General features: G+C 45.9%; 1 protein-coding gene and 1 non-coding gene across 2 annotated transcripts; both read right to left on the bottom strand.

Moving 5' to 3' along the window:
• Window positions 1-2,236: 2,236 nt before the first annotated feature.
• rpl23 (ribosomal protein L23) lies at window positions 2,237-11,319 on the bottom strand. Its single transcript, XM_055656808.1, has 5 exons — window positions 11,212-11,319; window positions 8,521-8,604; window positions 6,019-6,147; window positions 3,770-3,883; window positions 2,237-2,384 (listed from the first exon to the last, which is right to left on the bottom strand). The coding sequence occupies exons 1-5, from the start codon at window positions 11,222-11,224 to the stop codon at window positions 2,302-2,304; spliced, it is 423 nt and encodes a 140-aa protein (XP_055512783.1). The 5' UTR covers window positions 11,225-11,319; the 3' UTR covers window positions 2,237-2,301.
• LOC129710412 (small nucleolar RNA SNORA21) lies at window positions 3,414-3,549 on the bottom strand. Its single transcript, XR_008725678.1, has one exon. It is a non-coding gene; the product is annotated as a small nucleolar RNA SNORA21 (small nucleolar RNA).
• Window positions 11,320-18,751: the final 7,432 nt, after the last annotated feature.

Below are 18,751 nucleotides of genomic sequence, written 5' to 3'. Positions count from 1 at the left end.
AGTTATTGAAACAAATAACATGTAAGAATGGAGCAAAGCTTAAAGTTTGTTTTTTTCACACAGAATGTGGAGTATTGTGTGCAGTTTTGGTCCCCTAATTTGAGGAAGGACATTCTTGCTATTGAGGGAGTGCAGCGTAGGTTTACCAGGTTAATTCCCGGGATGGCGGGAGTGCCATATGCTGAGAGTATGGAGCAGCTGGGCTTGTACACTCTAGAGTTTAGAAGGATGGGAGGGTATCTAATTGAAACATATAAGATTGTTAAGGGTTTGGACACACTAGAGGCAGGAAACATGTTCCCGATATTGGGGGAGTCCAGAACCAGGGGCCACAGTTTAAGAATAAGGAGTAAGCCATTTAGAACGGAGACGAGGAAACACTTTTTCTCACAGAGAATGGTGAGTGTGTGGAATTATCTGCCTCAGAGGGCTGTGGAGGCAGGTTCTCTGGATGCTTTCAAGAGAGCTAGATTAGGAGACCAAAACTGTACGCAATACTCCAACAAATCCCTGGCCTACGAGAGAGTCCATCCCAAGCTGTCTGATATAATCCCTCCCTATAACGCGCAGAAAGACCCTTACTCCAAACACGCCTTCGGCGGCAAGGCGATGAAGAAGCTTGTCAAGAGGACTAGCCAGGTAAAGTTGGCACCAGGGCCTTGCAGTCTCCATCGTGTGGGCGGAAACAGAATTAGAAACATAGAAAATAGGTGCAGGAGTAGGCCATTCGGCTGATCATCCAACTCAGTATCCCATTCCCTGCCTTCTCTCCATACCCCCTGATCCCTTTAGCCACAAGGGCCACATCTAACTCCCTCTTAAATATAGCCAATGAACTGTGGCCTCAACTACCTTCTGTGGCAGAGAATTCCACAGATTCACCGATGTGTAAAAAATGATTTTCTCATCTCGGTCCTAAAAGATTTCCCCCTTATCCTTAAACTGTGACCCCTTGTTCTGGACTTCCCCCAACATTGGGAACAATCTTCCTGCATCTAGCCTGTCCAACCCCTTAAGAATTTTGTAAGTTTCTAAAGATCCCCCCTCAAACTTCTAAATTCCAGCGAGTACAAGCCGAGTCTATCCAGTCTTTCTTCATATGAAAGTCCTGACATCCCAGGAATCAGTCTGGTGAACCTTCTCTGTACTTCTATGGCAAGAATGTCTTTCCTCAGAAGGTAGACAAGAATTTTTGTAAGTTTCTATAAGATCCCCCCTCAATCTTCTAAATTCTAGCAAGTACAAGCCGAATTATAACCCAGCCTATATCATCCAATATGAATGTTGCCAAGTCTCTGAACCACTTTGAGATCCAATTTGAGATAATAGACAATGGAAGTGTGGAAGTGCTCTCATTACAAATGTTCCAGAAGGCAGCCTTGGGAAGTGAAATAGTAGAAAGACAATAGGTGCAGGAGTAGGCCATTCGGCCCTTCGAGCCAGCCAGCACCACCATTCAATGTGATCATGGCTGATCATGACCAATCAGTACCCCATTCCTGCCTTTTCCCCATATCCCGACTCCAATACCCTGTACAACTGCAGCAGAACCTCTCTGCTCCTATACTCAAGGATAGTTTTACCCTACATACTTGGGACAATTTCAGTATAGTTTATTGTCACGTGTACTGAGGTTCAATGGAAAGGTTTTGTTGCGCTTACCAATCAGCAGAAAGACAGTACACGATTACAATGGTGCGAATGACAATGTGCACAAGGGAATAACGTTGAGTGCAAGGTAAAGCCAGTAAAGTCTGATCAAAGATAGCCCCAGGGACAATGTACAATGTTTACTGAAGCCAATTAACCTACAAACCCGTACGTCTTTGAAGTGTGGGTGGAAATCAGAGCACCTGGAGAAAACCCACGTGGTCACAGGTAGAAGATATAAACAGCACCAGCAGTTAGGATCAAACCTGGGTCTCTGGCGCTGCACGAGGCAGCAACTCTATCGCTGCGCCACTATTATGTTTAGGGGGCGTAACTTTCACTCAGAACATTGCCTAATTAGGCAGAGGACCAAGGCTGGGAGAATGAACATGATAGATTGATGGATAAAGTTCACACATGTACTAATTCACTGTGTCAAAAAGACATCAAAATGCAAGACTAATTGAAGAATGCATTAAATATTGATAATTTATTTACAAACATGGGGATTGAAATCTGCATCTTTACTTACAGAACACTACAAATAAAACTCGCGATATAAAAGTCAAAAATAAATCAGTAATCATTTTTCTGGCTGGGTAAAAATTTATTGAATTGTACAGAAATCTTGACAGGAAACCTTTCCAACTCTTATGCAATGCTGCCAGCGTTGGAAGCAATCCTGGGCCACAGATCTGCGCACTCCTTGGCCACGGGGCCTGTGATCGCCGAGCCTGGAAATACAAACCAGAAACACCATCAGGAAGGAGAACAGGGGAACCTCAAGTGGCAGAGCCCGCACGGACCACGCAGGTCGGGATAAAACATACTTCCACGTCTAGGAATGGTAGCAAGTGGAGCTGATAGAATGAATAAACAAGCTTCTAATAAAACCAGAAAGGAAAGCAAGAAAAAGTTAATATATAAAGGGCACAGTGCTGGAGTAACTGGGTCGGTCAGGCAGCATCTCTGGAGAACATGGATAGCGGATGTTTCGGATGAGATCCTCATTCAGACATTCAGACTCATACGGGTTTTGATAAGACAGATGGTTGGAACACAGGCCGGAGATTAAAAAAGGTGCGAGTCAGAAAGATTGAAGAGCTGCAAATTGTGAAGCCAGAGGAGAGGAGAGAAATAGGCGCGAGTTCAGGTGGTGGGGCACAGGCGTGGGTGGAGAAAGTGAGGATAATAATATATCTTTATTGTCATTGCACAAGAGGTACAACGAGATTTGGAATGCAATTTCCATCCGATGTAATAACTTAATTAGCTAAAAATGTAGACACCCAGAGAAACAAGATTTAAAAAAAGTTAAAGCAGTAGAAAGTGCAAATATGTCTGTGCCCGGGTCAATGGGCGACGTGACCATCCGAGGGAGACAGTTCATGTGGGGAGTCGGGGGCACTCAGCAGGGCCGGTTCAGAGCAGCTATAGCTCTGGGGCTGAAGCTGCTCCTAAGAGTGGAGGTGCGGGGGTAGAAGGCCTTGAACCGTCTGCCATATGGTAGAAGTTCGAACAGACTATTGCAAGGGCGTGAGGAGTCTTTATGAATGCTAACGGCCTTCCTGAGGTGCCGTGTATTGTAGATGCGAGGGAGAAAGGGTGGATTTTAAAGGCTACATAAAAATGGGAGAGTTCAATGTTTATACCGTTGGGTTGTAAGCTATTGCGTGGTGACCAAGTGACTCACTCCTACTTTAGCGACACCAACCCAGATACCTCAGTACCTTGATGTGGTAAAGTGACAAGATCTAAAGGAAAAATGTCACATCACTGATTGAGATTGAACAGCACGTTAAAAGCTGCCACCTCACCCAAAAGCAATGTGTTTCTTTGCCTCCCTTGACAACTCACCGAGCCACTGAGAACAGGCAAAGCAAGTGCTTTTTGGAAGGGAATAGACCATCTGACAGATAAAACTATTGAGTTCTGAAAAGGTTAAAAACGTATTGGAGCCATTCATCGATATAATGCTGCCCTTATCCATGCTGATGGACACAGGATACCTCTTCAGAATGTTTGAACTAGTGTTTAATTCAAAGTCAAATTTTAAATTTTAAATCAGCTTCAAATTTACAGCAAGAGGCTAATTCCAACTCAAGATGCCCATCCATACCTTTCATTTCTCCTTTGTTATTTACTATTACTCCTGCATTGTCTTCGAAGTAAAGGAACACGCCGTCTTTTCTCCGATACGCTTTCCGCTGCCGTATCACAACTGCAGGGTGCACTGCAACAGGACCACACAGAAACATGAGATACAGTGGAAAACGGGCAGCATCCCAACCAGCAGTCCGCACTCTGACTGACCGAGCCTGCACGCCAATCTCTCATATCTTCTCACACATGGGTTGATTCAGTTGAAATAATTTCACTTAACGATTTGCAGGAGCCCCCTCCTTTACTGACGGCACGGCACAAAGAACAATACCCCGGACTCGTTCCAAGTCATCAGCAGCGACTGAGTTTGGTTTGGTTGCCAACACGCATGTTGTGGTAGTTACATGCACAAAGAGTTTGGCTAAAGAGTGTTTAAATAGCACGAACAAGATACAAAAAAAGGCTCTAAATAGTATTGCATGAAGTTTGTCAGCAGCATTGCCAGCTGAATCCAAAGGTTACGAGCTCAACCCGCCACTCCAGACATGAACACTCTGCATTATCAGCAGTAATTCATTGAATTCATTGCGCGAAAACTAGCCCTTTGGCTCGAGTCCACGCCGACCAGCGATCACCTCGCACATAAACACTATTCTACACATTAGGGACAATTTTACAACTTACCATGGCCAATTAACCTACAAACCTGTACGTCTTTGGAATGTGGGATGAACACCTGGAGAAAACCCACATGGTCACGGGGAGAACATGCAAACTGTGCAGACAGCACCCAGAGTGAGAATCAAATCCGGGTATCTGCCATTGTAAGGCAGCAGCTCTACCGCTGCGCCACTAGGCCACCTAAGCTGTTATAATGTTATGCTGATGACAGAAGATAAAATTCATGGCACTGTTCATTCAAGTTATTGGTACCGTGACCAGGATTTACAAACTAAAAATGTTTTATCCCACAGGAAGGTAGACACAAAATGCTGGAGAAACTCAGCGGGTGAGGCAGCAACTACGGAGAGAAGGAATAGGCGACAGAAGGGTCTCGACCCAAAACGTCACTTATTCCTTCTCTCCATAAACATAGATTTGCATAGTTTTGTATAGATTCTGAAGGGCCGTGACCCGAAAGGCCTCCTATTCCCTATCTCCATAGATGGTGCCTCACCCACTGAGTTTCTTCAGCATTTCAGTCTACCTTTGATTTTTCCAGCATCTGCAGTTCTATCTTAAAAGAATTATTGCACAGGAATGTATGCAATGCTGCTATGTGCAGACTGGCTGCTGCTCTCTCGCAGTTACCCCAGAAACTACAGATCAAATGCACTGCGCGATGTTCCCAGGCCATGGAAGGCGTGACATTGAAGCAGGTCATTCTTTCCGCCAAGCAATAGGTAATGCTGTTGAACTGTTCCACTGTCGATTGAGAATGTACAGCACAAAATATCTGCAATCTCACCCAAGAGCAATGAATGAATTACTTTCCCCATCCACGACAACTCACCACAGCCACGGCATGGACCAAGCAAGTGCTTTTAGGAGGGTGACCCATTCTGTCAGTGGAACCAAGTCAGGATATTCCATGACATGGGTACTCAATAGGCAAACTACAGTAGACTTTCACTCAGTGATTTAATGATGAAAAAGAAACACAACATAACCCAACAAACCTCCAATATTTGAAGTGGCTGCTCAAAATTGGTCTCCATACTTCCTGAAATCACCATCTCCGTGCTGTGTTTTAGTGTGGAGATTCAGCACGGAGACAGATCCTTTGACCCACCGAGTCCACACCGACCAGCGATCCCTGTACATTGACACTATCCTACACACCGGGGACAATTTACAATGATACCAAGCCAGTTAACCTACAAACCTATGTCTTTGGGAGTGTAGGAGCAACCCCAGAGCAAACCAAAACCCACGCAGGTCACGGGCAGTACGTACAAACTCCGTACAGACAGCACCCATAGTCAGGGTGGAACCTGGGTCTCTGCCGCTGTGCCGCAGAGTGTAGACACCATGGAGCAATAAACCATTCCCAGCACTACCTGACAATAGATAATTTGGCTGAAAAATGAACGGATTTCATCCAGATTTACATTCCGGGTTGTCCACGGGAAGGGAATGTAAAGCACATCTACATTCCAGAATTACCTTTCTGTGGACTAACAGGTTATTGTGGCGGGATGATCTACGGACTTATTAGGCGCTTGCATGGCGCCGCATCCTCGCGACTTCGAAGAGCTCACTCACCCTTTTTTCTGAGCTCTGGTTTGCCCTTCTTCACGGTGGCCATGACCATGTCTCCAACGCCGGCGGCTGGCAGCCTGTTCAGCCGCCCTTTGATCCCTTTCACAGAGATGATGTACAGGTTCTTGGCACCTGAAAGCACATGGCCGAAAGACTGATGAAACTTTGCTACCCACACCTGCTCAGAATAAAAGCTGCAGTTCTGGCACCTGATATTGTTTGTTATTGTCATGTGGACTGAAATACAGTGAAAAGGATTTGTTTGCTTGCTGTCCACTCAAATCAAACTATACACAAGTACTATCAAGTCATAAACAAGTACAGAGGCAAAATAAGTGTAGAATATAGTACTACGGGGAAAAAAGTTCACAATGAGGTAGGCTTGAAGATGGGCACCACACCCCAGCTTCTGGCAGAACTGGTTTGTTGTCTGAAACAACAGGGAAGAAGCTGTTAGAAACATAGAACATAGAAGCAGGAGGCCATTCAGCCCTTCGAGCCTACCATTCTATATGATCATGGCCGATCATCCAACTCAGTATCCCGTACCTGCTTTCTCTCCATACCCCCTGATCCCTTTAGCCACAAGGGCCACATCTAACTCCCTCTTAAATATATCCAATGAACTGGCCTCAACTACCTTCTGTAGCAGAGAATTTCAGAGATTCACCATTCTCTGTGTGAAAAATATTTTTCTTATCGCGGTCCTAAAAGACTTCCCCCTTATCCTTAAACTGTGACCCCTTGTTCTAGACTTCCCCAACATCGGGAACAATCTTCCTGCATCTAGCCTGTCCAACCCAATACAAGAATTTTGTAAGTTTCTATAAGATCCCCCCTCAATGTTCTAAATTCTAGCGAGTACAAGCAGAGTCTATCCAGTCTATCTTCATATGAAAGTCCTGCCATCCCAGGAATCAGTCTGGTGAACCTTCTCTGTACTCCCTCTATGGCAAGAATGTCTTTCCTCAGATTAGGAGACCAAAACTGTACACAAAACTCTAGGTGTGGTCTCACCAAGACCCTGTACAACTGCAGTAGAACCTCCCTGCTCCTATACTCAAATCCTTTTGCTATGAATTTGTAACATACCATTCGCTTTCTTCACTGCCTGCTGCACCTGCATGCCTACTTTCAATGACTGGTGTACCATGACACCCAGTTCTCGTTGCATCGCCCCTTTTCCTAATCAGCCACCATTCAGATAATCTACTTTCCTGTTTTTGCCACCAAAGTGGATAACTTCACATTTATCCACATTATACTGCATCTGCCATGTATTTGCCCACTCACCCAACCTATCCAAGTCACCTTGCAGCCTCCTAGCATCCTCCTCACAGCTAACAACTGCCCCCCCCAGCTTCGTGTCATCCGCAAACTTGGAGATGTTGCATTCAATTCCCTCATCCAGATCATTAATGTATATTGTAAATAGCTGGGGTCCCAGCACTGAGCCTTGCGGTACCCCACGTCACTGCCTGCCATTCTGAAAAGGACCCGTTCACTCCTACTCTTTGCTTCCTGTCTGCCAGCCAGTTCTCTATCCACATCAATACTGAACCCCCAATACCGTGTGCTTTAAGTGTGCATACTAATCTCTTATGTGGGACCTTGTTATTGAATCACTTTCCAGGTTTTGTATCTGGCCTTATGACCACGGGTGTAAAGGGCCATGGATTATGTTAGCTACCTACCCAAGGCAGTGTGAAAGGCAGATGTAGTCGATGATGGGGAGGATTGACTTTCACCATCAACTTATTAGATATAATCAGGTGTCTTATGCAAGTTAACTGCAGGCTTTGGATTGATTCATAATCAGCAACCAATGCAGCCAGAAACAACTGCATTAAACACAACAATGCACTCAATCGAGCGAATGGGTCAACAAAACAAACGGCCTCTGCAAATAACAAACACCACAGGAAATAAAACAATTTGTGATTCAGTATGGAAACAGGCCCCTCCCACCCACTAAATCTCCACTGACCACCATTCCAACTCTGTAGGAAGGAACTGCAGAAATTGGTTTAGACCCAAGCCACTAAAAGCTGGAGTAACTCAGTGGGACAGGCAGCATCTCTGGAGAGAAGGAATGGGCGACGTTTCAGGTCGAGACCCAAAACATCACCCATTCCTTGCCTGTCCCACTGAGTTACTCCAGCATTTAGTGTCTGTCCATTCAAAGTTCTGTTAGTTCTGTTATCCCACATTCTCATCCATTCCCCACACACGACGGGCAATTTAGCGAAGCCAATTAATCTACAAGCTCGCACGTCTTTGGGATGTGGGAGGAAACCCAAGCACCCGGAAGAAACCCAGGTAGTCACAGGGAGAAAGTGCAAACAGCACATTGAGATCAGGATCGAACCTGGGTCGCTGGTGCCGTGAGGCAGCAGCTCTACCAACTGCACCACAGTGCACATTTTATACCAATCCTTAGATACGGTGACTCACAGGTTGTGCACTGTTTCTTCTACCTCACCAGGTATTTAGCTCTGCTCTTACCCGTGTTATCAGCGCAGTTGATTACAGCTCCCACGGGAAGACCGAGGGAAATGCGGAATTTCGCTCCCGAGGAGCCGCCACGTCCTGTAACAAACCAAAACACAAGGATTTATAGAGGTGAGTGGATTATTTAACCCAGGAGGAAAATACTTAATTACTAGAATTAATTCAAGTCCACTCGTATTTCCCTCAAACCTGGTCTAAAATATTGCCTTGCATTAGTATCTAAAAATCATTAACGTTTAAATCTCCATAGTCCTTATTGGCTAGAGAATTCAAAAGCGTTACTATTCTCATGTCAAGAAATTTCCCAGCCCCAAATGGCCAATTGTTTTGTGCGATAAGACACAAAATGCTGGGCAGCTCAGTGGGCCAGGCAGCATCTCTGGAGAAATGAGATGGACGATGTTTTGTGTCAGAACCCTTGTTCAGACTTTTTACCTTTCCTTTTTACACTCGTTATTGGGGCCGACCTCTTGATTTAAGACACCTCAAGTCAGAGGAAATTTTAAAACAAACAATACCCATTTAAAAAGATCACCGCCGTTCTAAATTCAAGACTGCATTGACTCTGCTTGTGACAACTGTTACCCACTCAACTCAATAATTAACTTGGTGAAGCACATTTATATCTTAGGACAGGGATGCCAGTCCTTCATATTATATTCAAGGTGATAAGGATACATCGCTGGACCTAACATTGGTACACGTGGCAATAAAAGGCCTTGTATTGGTATTGTTTGTTATCATGGCCAAGTGTCTTACACACCTCTCAACAATTCATATCATTGACAGGTACATCAGGTAGTGCAAAAGTGAAAAATAAAGAGTGAAGAACACTGAACCAGAACTACCATTTCCCAGCCTAGCAGCAGTTCAAAGGCGCACATACCTCAACATAAACTTAGTAGAAAACGAAAGATTCACTGCAATTGATGCTGCAATCCAATATTTTGGTGTTCTTCAAGGAATGGGAAGATAGCTGGAAACAAGGTTGCTAAAGGGGGTACAGGGCTACTAAGTTTGTGGGGAGGAGGTACAAAAGTAAAGACTGCTGAAGGGGGGCCATACATGACTACAACACTGTTAAAGGCTGCTAAAGAACACAGAACTACAACTGTTTGGGGGGGGGGGGGGGGGGCATACAGGACTAAAGGGGGAAACCAGAAAGACAGGAGGCACACACAGAACTACAAGGCTGGGAAAGGGACCATGGAAGTACAAGGCTGCTGACTTTTTCCATAGATACATAGAAAATAGGTGCAGGAGTAGGCCATTCGGCCCTTCGAGCCTGCACAGCCATTCAATATGATCATGGCTGATCAACCAACTCAGTATCCTGTACCTGCCTTCTCTCCATACCCCCTGATCCCTTTAGCCACAAGGACCACATCTAACTCCCTCTTAAATATAGCTAATGAACTGGCCTCAACTACCTTCTGCGGCAGAGAATTCCACAGATTCACCACTCTCTGTGTGAAAAAAGTTTTCCTCATCTCGGTCCTAAAAGATTTCCCCATTATCCTTAAACTGTGACCCCTTGACCTGGATAATAGTCTCACTCTCACCAAGACCCTGCACAACTGCTAAAGAGGAGGGAGGGCATACAGGACTACAGGGGGAAACATTTTTCGCACAGAGAGTGGTGAATCTCTGGAACTCTGCCACAGAGGGTAGTTGAAGCCACAGTTCATTGGCTAAGAGGGAGTTAGATGTGGCCCTTGTGGCTAAAGGGATCAGGGGGTATGGAGAGAAGGCAGGTACGGGATACTGAGTTGGATGATCAGCCATGATCATATTGAATGGCGAATGGTGCAGGCTCGAAGGGCCGAATAGAAACATAGAAATTAGGTGCAGGAGTAGGCCATTCGGCCTACTCCTGCACCTAATGTCTATGTTTCTATGAAACCAGAAAGACAGGACTGTTAAAGGAGGCACACACAGAACTACAGTGCTGGGAAAGGGACCGTGGAAGTACAAGGCTGCTGACTTGTGCCATGAAGTGGCCTTTGCATCACTCTGGCTCCACAGTTGAGAGATGCATGAATCCAGCTGGGATCCAGAGGCCTCATCCTCCTCATCAGGGAGTCCTCAAGCCCAGGTTGCTGACTGCAATGCACAGAGCAGTGGCCTGGCTGGCAGCACCAGCAGGAGGACCAGGAGCACCAGCAGGAGGACCAGCCCAACCAGCAGGAGCACCAGCCCAACCAGCTGGGATCCAGAGGCCTCCTCCTCATCAGAGAGCCCCAAAGCCCAGGTTGCTGACTGCAATGCACAGAGCAGTGGCCTGGCTGGGAGGACCAGCAGGAGGACCAGCCCCACCAGCAGGAGCACCAGCCCCACCAGCAGGAGCACCAGCCCCACCAGCTGGGATCCAGAGTCCTCAAGAGAGTCCTCAAGCCCATGTTGCTGACTGCAATGCACAGAACAGTGGCCTGGCTGGGAGGACCAGCAGGAGGACCAGTCCCACCAGCACCACCATCCCCCCCAACATGGCGGCAGGGCCACCGGAGAACAACTCCCAACATCTATCTACCACCCGCGTAATCTAGTTGATGGTCGACCAATACCCGGGTGGAAAGACGGCTAGGGTGGTTACACGACGGGCTGGGGCGGTAACGTCCATGATGTTGTAACCCCGACAGCGGATGGCGGCGGATTATGCCGGGCCCGGTCTCTCCTCCCGCTTACCTCGCTTAGACATGGTGGCTGGCGCAGGGAAAGAGGCCGCGCGCCGTGCATTCTGGGATATATCGACGTAACGCGTAACGCGCGATGACGCAAGCGCGTACTCCCCCTGAAGCCGGGGGGGTGGGGGCGCGATTCAACCTCGTCACGTGACGGGGGGACCAGGAAATGACCAGGGATGCGGAAGTGTTAGGAGCTGTGACACAAGTCAAGTCAAGTTTATTTGTCACATATCAATAGTCAATAGTCTATTTAATTGTCATTTGGACCCCTGGAGGTCCAAATGAAATGCCGTTTCTGCAGCCATACATTACACACAAATAGACCCCAGACACAACATAATTACATTTTACATAAACATCCATCACATGGCTGTGATGGAAGGCCAAAATAAACTTATCTATCCACTCCCCTGCCCCCCCCCCCCCCCCCCGATGTCAGAGTCATACACATACGAGATGTGCAGTGAAATGAAAGTGGCAATGCTCGCGGACTTTTGTGGAAAAGACAAACAACAAAAACAACCAAACAAATTATAAACACAATCATAACATACATACATGGAAACATAGAAATTAGGTGCAGGAGTAGGCCATTCGGCCCTTCGAGCCTGCACACCATTCAATATGATCATGGCTTTGCTATAGGATCTTTGGTGTTACGAGCTGTGATACAAGTCAATACCCTCTTATCCCCACATACACATACGAGATGTGCATGAAATGACAAGTGGCAATGCTACAATTTATTTGTCACTTGAACAAATAACAAAACAAGTGAAAACTAATTTTCAGCAGTCATACATACAATAAAAAAAAGACCCAAGACACAACACAATTTACACAGACATCCATCACAGCGCATCTCCACCTCGCTGTGATGGAAGGAAAAAAAAACGTATCTCTCCCCTGCACTTCCCTCTCCCCCCGATGTCAGAGTCAACTCCCTTCTAACTCCCTCTTAAATATAGCCAATGAACTGGCCTCAACTACCCTCTGTGGCAGAGAGTTCCAGAGATTCACCACTCTCTGTGTGAAAAAAGTTCTCCTCATCTCGGTTTTAAAGGATTTCCCCCTTATCCTTAAGCTGTGACCCCTTGTCCTGGATACAAGACATTCAATTCAATTCAATTCAACTTTAATGTGATTGCACAAATACGAGTATGGGTACAACGAAATGCAGTTTAGCGTCAGTCCGTAGTATAGTGCAATATAGAAATAAAAATAAAAATACAGAATAATCAAACAATAATCGAACAATGTGGACGGAGAGACTGGAGAAGTCTATCGGCAGGACTCCGAGTTCAGCAATGTGATGGTATTATTGTAGAAGCTGTTTCTCATCCTACTGGTACGAGACCTGAGGCTCCTGTACCGCCTCCCTAATGGGAGGAGGGCAAACAGTCCATCTATGGAGCAAAGGAAATAGGCGACGTTTCGGGCCAAAACCCTTCTTCAGACTCGTAAGTTATAGGTCTGGGCCAAAGATCCTCCGCTATAGGATCTTTGGTCTGGACCCTCTCCTGGCTGTTTGCTTTTATAGATAATAGACAATAGGTGCAGGAAAGCATACTTTGACAAACTCAGGGTGGCAACCCCTGATTTTAAAGAACTAGATGATACATCATAGAAACATAGAAATTAGGTGCAGGAGTAGGCCATTCGGCCCTTCGAGCCTGCACCGCCATTCAATATGATCATGGCTGATCATCCAACTCAGTATCCCGTACCTGCCTTCTCTCCATACCCTCTGATCCCCTTAGCCACAAGGGCCACATCTAACTCCCTCTTAAATATAGCCAATGAATTGGCCTCAACTACCCCCTGTGGCAGAGAGTTCCAGAGATTCACCACATCAAAACTAAGAATAATCCTTGGCGAAGGAAATACGGCACATCTTGATGCACAATACGTAACAGCATGCCATAACCTGAGAGACGGTGAATGACCAACATGAACATATGCACGCACACACTAATTGACATTAACTGACTGCATTTCGTTGCCTCTGTACTGTACACTGCCAATGACAATTAAAGTTGAATCTGAATCTGAATCTGAATCTAAGAAATTAATATTGAATTGCTAAACTTGCTATTGTGTTGTACTGCATACAGCTGCAAGAATGTGTAGCAATCAATAAAGGGCTTTAGGCCTATTGCGAGTTTATGTACAGGGACATATCTATCCATGCACTGTATACTTGTATTTATACTTATGCATTTTAAATATGTATGTCATGTTTTATACTATGGCAATATAACAATGTTTTTATCATGCCAATAAAGTTTTTAAATTGAAAACAATTGAATTGAGTCGGCCATTCAACCCTTCGAGCCAACACCGCCATTTAATGTGATCATGGCTGATCATCCCCAATCAGTAACCCGTTCCTGCCTTCTCCCCATATCCCCTGACTCCGCTATTTTTAAGAGCCCTATCTAGCTCTCTCTTGAAAGCATCCAGAGAACCTGCCTCCACCACCCTCTGAGGCAGAGAATTCCACAGACTCACAATTCTCTGTGAGAAAATGTGTTTCCTCGTCTCCGTTCTAAATGGCTTACTCCTTATTCTTAAACTGTGGCCCATGGTTCTGGACTCCCCCTACATCGGGAACGTGTTTCCTGCCTCTAGCGTGTCCAAACCCTTAACAATCCTATATGTTTCAATGAGATACCCTCTCATCCTTCTAAACTCCAGTTTGCACATTTTGTCTTCGTTTCCCCCACCCCCTCCTCCCTCTCTGTCCCCGGCTATCTTGTCGCTTCTATTGTGCCAGTCACTCAATAAGTCAATCTGTGGAGCCAAGTCAAGTCAAGTCAAGTTTATTTGTCACATACACATACGAGATGTGCAGTGAAATGAAAGTGGCAATGCTCGCGGACTTTTGTGCAAAAGACAAACAACAAAACAACCAAACAAATTATAAACACAATCATAACACACATATTCATTTACATAATAAATAATGGAAGGACGTTCTGTAGAGTTAGTCCCTGGTGAGATAGGCGGTCCATTTCGGCTCCATCACCGCATGGCAGTTTGCCACGTAGCAGCCAGTCCCATTCAATCATTTTGTTTGGCTGATCTATTGCACCTCTCCCTGAAGTCCTAGTGAAGTTCGGCCGAACCCCTACTCCCACCCTCCTGCCTTGGCAGATAGTAAGGTAGATAGCCAGGTAGTAAGATCATCAGTGATAGGATTAGAATTAGGCCATTCGGCCCATCCAGTCTACTCCACCATTCAATCATGGCTGATCTATCTCCCTGTCCTAACCCCACCCTCCTGCCTTCTCCCCGTAATATCTGACACCTGTACTAGTCAACAATTTGTCCATCTCCGCCTTAAAAAATATCCACTGATTTTGTCTCCACAGCCTTCTGTGGCAAAGAATTCCACAGATTCCCCACCCTCTGACTGAAGAAATTCCTCCTCATCTCCTTCCTAAAAGAACATCCTTTAATTTTGAGGCAATGACTCCACATCCACTCTATCCAAACCTATAAATTCTAGGCGAAATAGACTAATCGAGAGTTTTTATTTGGCGCGGTGAGGCAGCAATTCTACCGCTGCTCTGCTCTGCTGCCCAACAGCATTAGAGTCACATTTCACTAATAGTGCTGGCCCTGATAGCTGGCCTATGGATCAGAAACCAAGTTCAAATAACATTTATTGTAACATATAAGATTGTTAAGGGCTTGGACACACTAGAGGCTGGAAACATGTTCCCGATGTTGGGGGAGTCCAGAACCAGGGGCCACACACAGTTCAAAAATAAGGAGTAAGCCATTTAGAACGGAGACGAGGAAACACTTTTTCTCACAGAGAGTGGTGAGTCTGTGGAATTCTCTGCCTCATAGGCAGGTTCTCTGGATGCTTTCAAGAGAGAGCTAGATAGGGCTCTTAAAAATAGCAGAGTCAGGGGATATGGGGAGAAGGCAGGAACGGGGTATTGATCGGGGATGATCAGCCATGATCACATTGAATGGCGATGCTGGCTCGAGGGGCCTAATGTCCTCTACGCCTGCACCTATTGTCTATTGTCACATGCACCAAGTGTTACAGTGAGATTTGAGTTACCATACAGTAGAGGGAGATTCAATAATAACTATCAAAGTCAGGAGGTTGTATGTTACAACGTTACCGAACACTGACATGATTAGATATGATTACAGTGTGCAGTTCTGCCCCACACACTGTAGGAAGAATTGATTTGTGCTGGAGAGAGTGTTGAGGTGATTCACCAGGATGGTGCCTGGAGTAGTGGGGACCCACTTACAGTATGGCACCTGTAAAGGGACTCAGTCTGACGCACAGTAACCTTTACTAGAGCCTTGATTATAGCACATGGCACACGTCCCAGCACTGGCTGCATCCAGCCTTCAGGCGTACCAGGACTAAATGGGAGGAAGGAAGGGGAGGAGATCATAGTTATACTGATATGATGGGGCGTGTTAATGGTGATGAGGTAGCTACATTATAGGTTGCATGCATAAACCACCTAGAGCACCCAAGCTCGGCGATTCTCTGCATGCTGGTCACAGAAGTGAATCTGTCTCCTCATGGCTGATCATCCAACTCAGTATCCCGTACCTGCCTTCTCTCCATGCCCCCTGATCCCTTTAGCCACAAGGGCCACATCTAACTCCCTCTTAAACATAGCCAATGAACTGTGGCCTCAACTACCTTCTGTGGCAGAGAATTCCACAGATTCACCACTCTCTGTGTGAAAAATGTTTTCCTCATCTCGGTCCTAAAGGACATCCCCCTTATCCTTAAACTGTGTGTGGCCCCTTGTTCTGGACTTCCCCAACATTGGGAACAATCTTCCTGCATCTAGCCTGTCCAACCCCTTAAGAATGTCGTAAGTTTCTATAAGATCCCCCCTCAATCTTCTAAATTCTAGCGAGTACAAGCCGAGTCTATCCAGTCTTTCTTCATATTTCATCCTCATTCCAGCACTCTCCATGTGAAGGAGAAAACATCCCACATACAGTATCTTCTTTAAACTTTGTCCCTTAAACCTTAAACCTATGCTCTCCAAACTTTGACATTCCCATCCTGGGATAAATGTTCTGACTGTCTACCCTATCTACGCCTCTCATAATTTTATAATCTTCTATCAGGTCGCCCCTCTGCCTCCTGACTCTCCAGATAAAACAATCCAAGTTTGTCCAACCTCTTCTTAAGGTAACACTGGTAAATCTGGTAATGAAGACAGGGAGTGCTGGAGCAACTCAATGGGTCAGGCAGCATGTGTAGGAAAGAACTGCAGATGCTGTTTTAAATCGAAGGTAGACACAAAATGCTGGAGTAGCTCAGCGGGAGAGATGGAATGGGTGAAGGAGGGTCTCGACTCGAAACGTCACTCATTCCTTCTCTCCAGAGATGCTGCCTATCCCGCTGAGTTACTCCAGCATTTTGGGTCAGGCAGCATCTCAGCAGAACATGGATAGGTGACGTTACGGGTCTGGCATTCAGGTAAACCTGTCCTGCACCAAAGCCTCCATATCCTTCATCTTACTATCCATCTGTCCACCTAATTGATGACCCTTGGACTATCCTTGTTCGGACTTTACTAGCTTTACCTTGCACTAAACATTATCCCTTTGTCATGTGTCTATACACTGTAAATGGCTCGATTATAATCATGTATTGTCTTTCTGCTGACTGGATAGCATGCAACAAAAGCTTTTCACTGTACCACTGTACACGTGACAATAAACTAAATTAATAACTGAACCGCAATTCACACACCTAATTCTGACGAATCAGTGGTCTATCTGAGAATTTTGCAAGTCACTTAAAGAATGGAGATGCAAGTTGTGGAGAGCCCGCACCTACTGTCAGAATAGGTTTTTATTAGTTAAAAAAAGTCAATTTTCCAAAAAGATGTTTGGAGATTTTATGCTACAAGTTACAATTACACTCTGAACTTGATAGACTTTGGGGAAATTAATTTTGTCTTTGCACTATTATTGTTCCATACTGAGTTTATTTTGTGTTGTTTATGACGGTGTTTACAGAGTACCGTGCTCACATATACATTGTGCTGCCACAAGTAAGAATTTCATACTTCCATTTCAGTAGCTATGACCTTGACTCTTGAAATAACATGTTCCATCTACAAATCAAATCATCTCTCCATGAGAGGGCACCCATGAGCTCCTCGCTGGCTGATTACTGTCCAGAACACAGTCATGTAGAAGGTGCAAAAAGATGCAATTAAGCATTCTCAGCTGTTAGCGCCCAACTTGTTATGTTCTGAATCCTGCTGCATATGTTTCAGGGACAAAGCATTTGATAAAAAATGAGAATTACAGATCCACAGATTGCATTCATGCTGGGTTTAATAATCCAAGCTGATCCTGGATTTACATGCTAATTTGCCCCATCCACAGTCCCTGGTTTCCAGCAACGTCAGCTCATGTAGTGAAATTAAACTGTTTAAGAAGGAACTGCAGATGCTGGAAAATCAAAATATAATCCACTATAAACCTTCTGACTCCCATGGCTCACAAAAATGCTGGAGAAACTCAGCGGGTGCAGCAACATCTACGGAGCGAAGGAAATAGGTAACGTTTCGGGCCGAAACCCTTCCTCAGACGTTAGATGTCTTAGATGTGGATGTTAGATGTTAGATGAGTTAGATGTGGCCCTTGTGGCCAAGGGATCAGGGGGTATGGAGAGAAGGCAGGTACGGGATACTGAGTTGGATGATCAGCCATGATCATATTGAATGGCGGTGCAGGCTCGAAGGGCCGAGTGGCCTACTCCTGCACCTAATTTCTATGTTTCTATGTTTCAGACTGATAGGGGGTGGCAGGGAGAAGGAAGGAAAAAGGAGGAGGAGGAGCCCGAGGGCTGAGGAAGGGGAGGAGACAGCAAGGGCTAACACAATTGGGAGAATTCAATGTTCATGCCCGCAGGATGCAGACTCCCCAAGCAAAATATGAGGTGCTGTTCCTCCAATTTCCAGTGGCTATCTGGACTACACTTCTTCCCACCCTGCTTCCTGTAAGGACTCCATCCCCTACTCCCAATTCCTCCGTCTACGCCGCATCTGTTGCCAGGATGATGCGTTCCACACCAGGGCATCTGAAATGTCCTCATTCTTCAGGGAACGGGGGTTCCCCTCCTCCACCACAGATGAGATTCTTCCATACCCCGCAACACTGCTCTCTCTCCCCATCCCCCCACTCGCACCAAGGGCAGAGTCCGCCTAGTCCTCACCTTTCACCCCACCAGCCGTAAAATACAACAAGTAATCCTCCGTCAGTTTCGCCACCTCCAACGTGACCCCACCACTCGCCACATCTTCCCATCTCCCCCCATGTCAGCCTTCCGCAAAGACCGCTCGCTCCGTAACTCCCTTGTCAATTCTTCCCTTCCCTCTCGTACCACCCCCTCCCCGGGCACTTTCCGTTGCAACTGCAAGAGATGCAACACTTGTCCCTTCACCTCCCCCCTCGACTCCATTCAAGGACCCAAGCAGTCGCTCCAGGTGCGACAGAGGTTCACCTGCATCTCCTCCAACCTCATC

This window comes from Leucoraja erinacea, chromosome 27, assembly GCF_028641065.1.
Source record: "Leucoraja erinacea ecotype New England chromosome 27, Leri_hhj_1, whole genome shotgun sequence".
Taxonomy (NCBI): domain Eukaryota; kingdom Metazoa; phylum Chordata; class Chondrichthyes; order Rajiformes; family Rajidae; genus Leucoraja; species Leucoraja erinaceus.
Note: the sequence above shows the minus strand (reverse complement) of the source record. Positions and strands in the feature narration are given on the sequence as shown.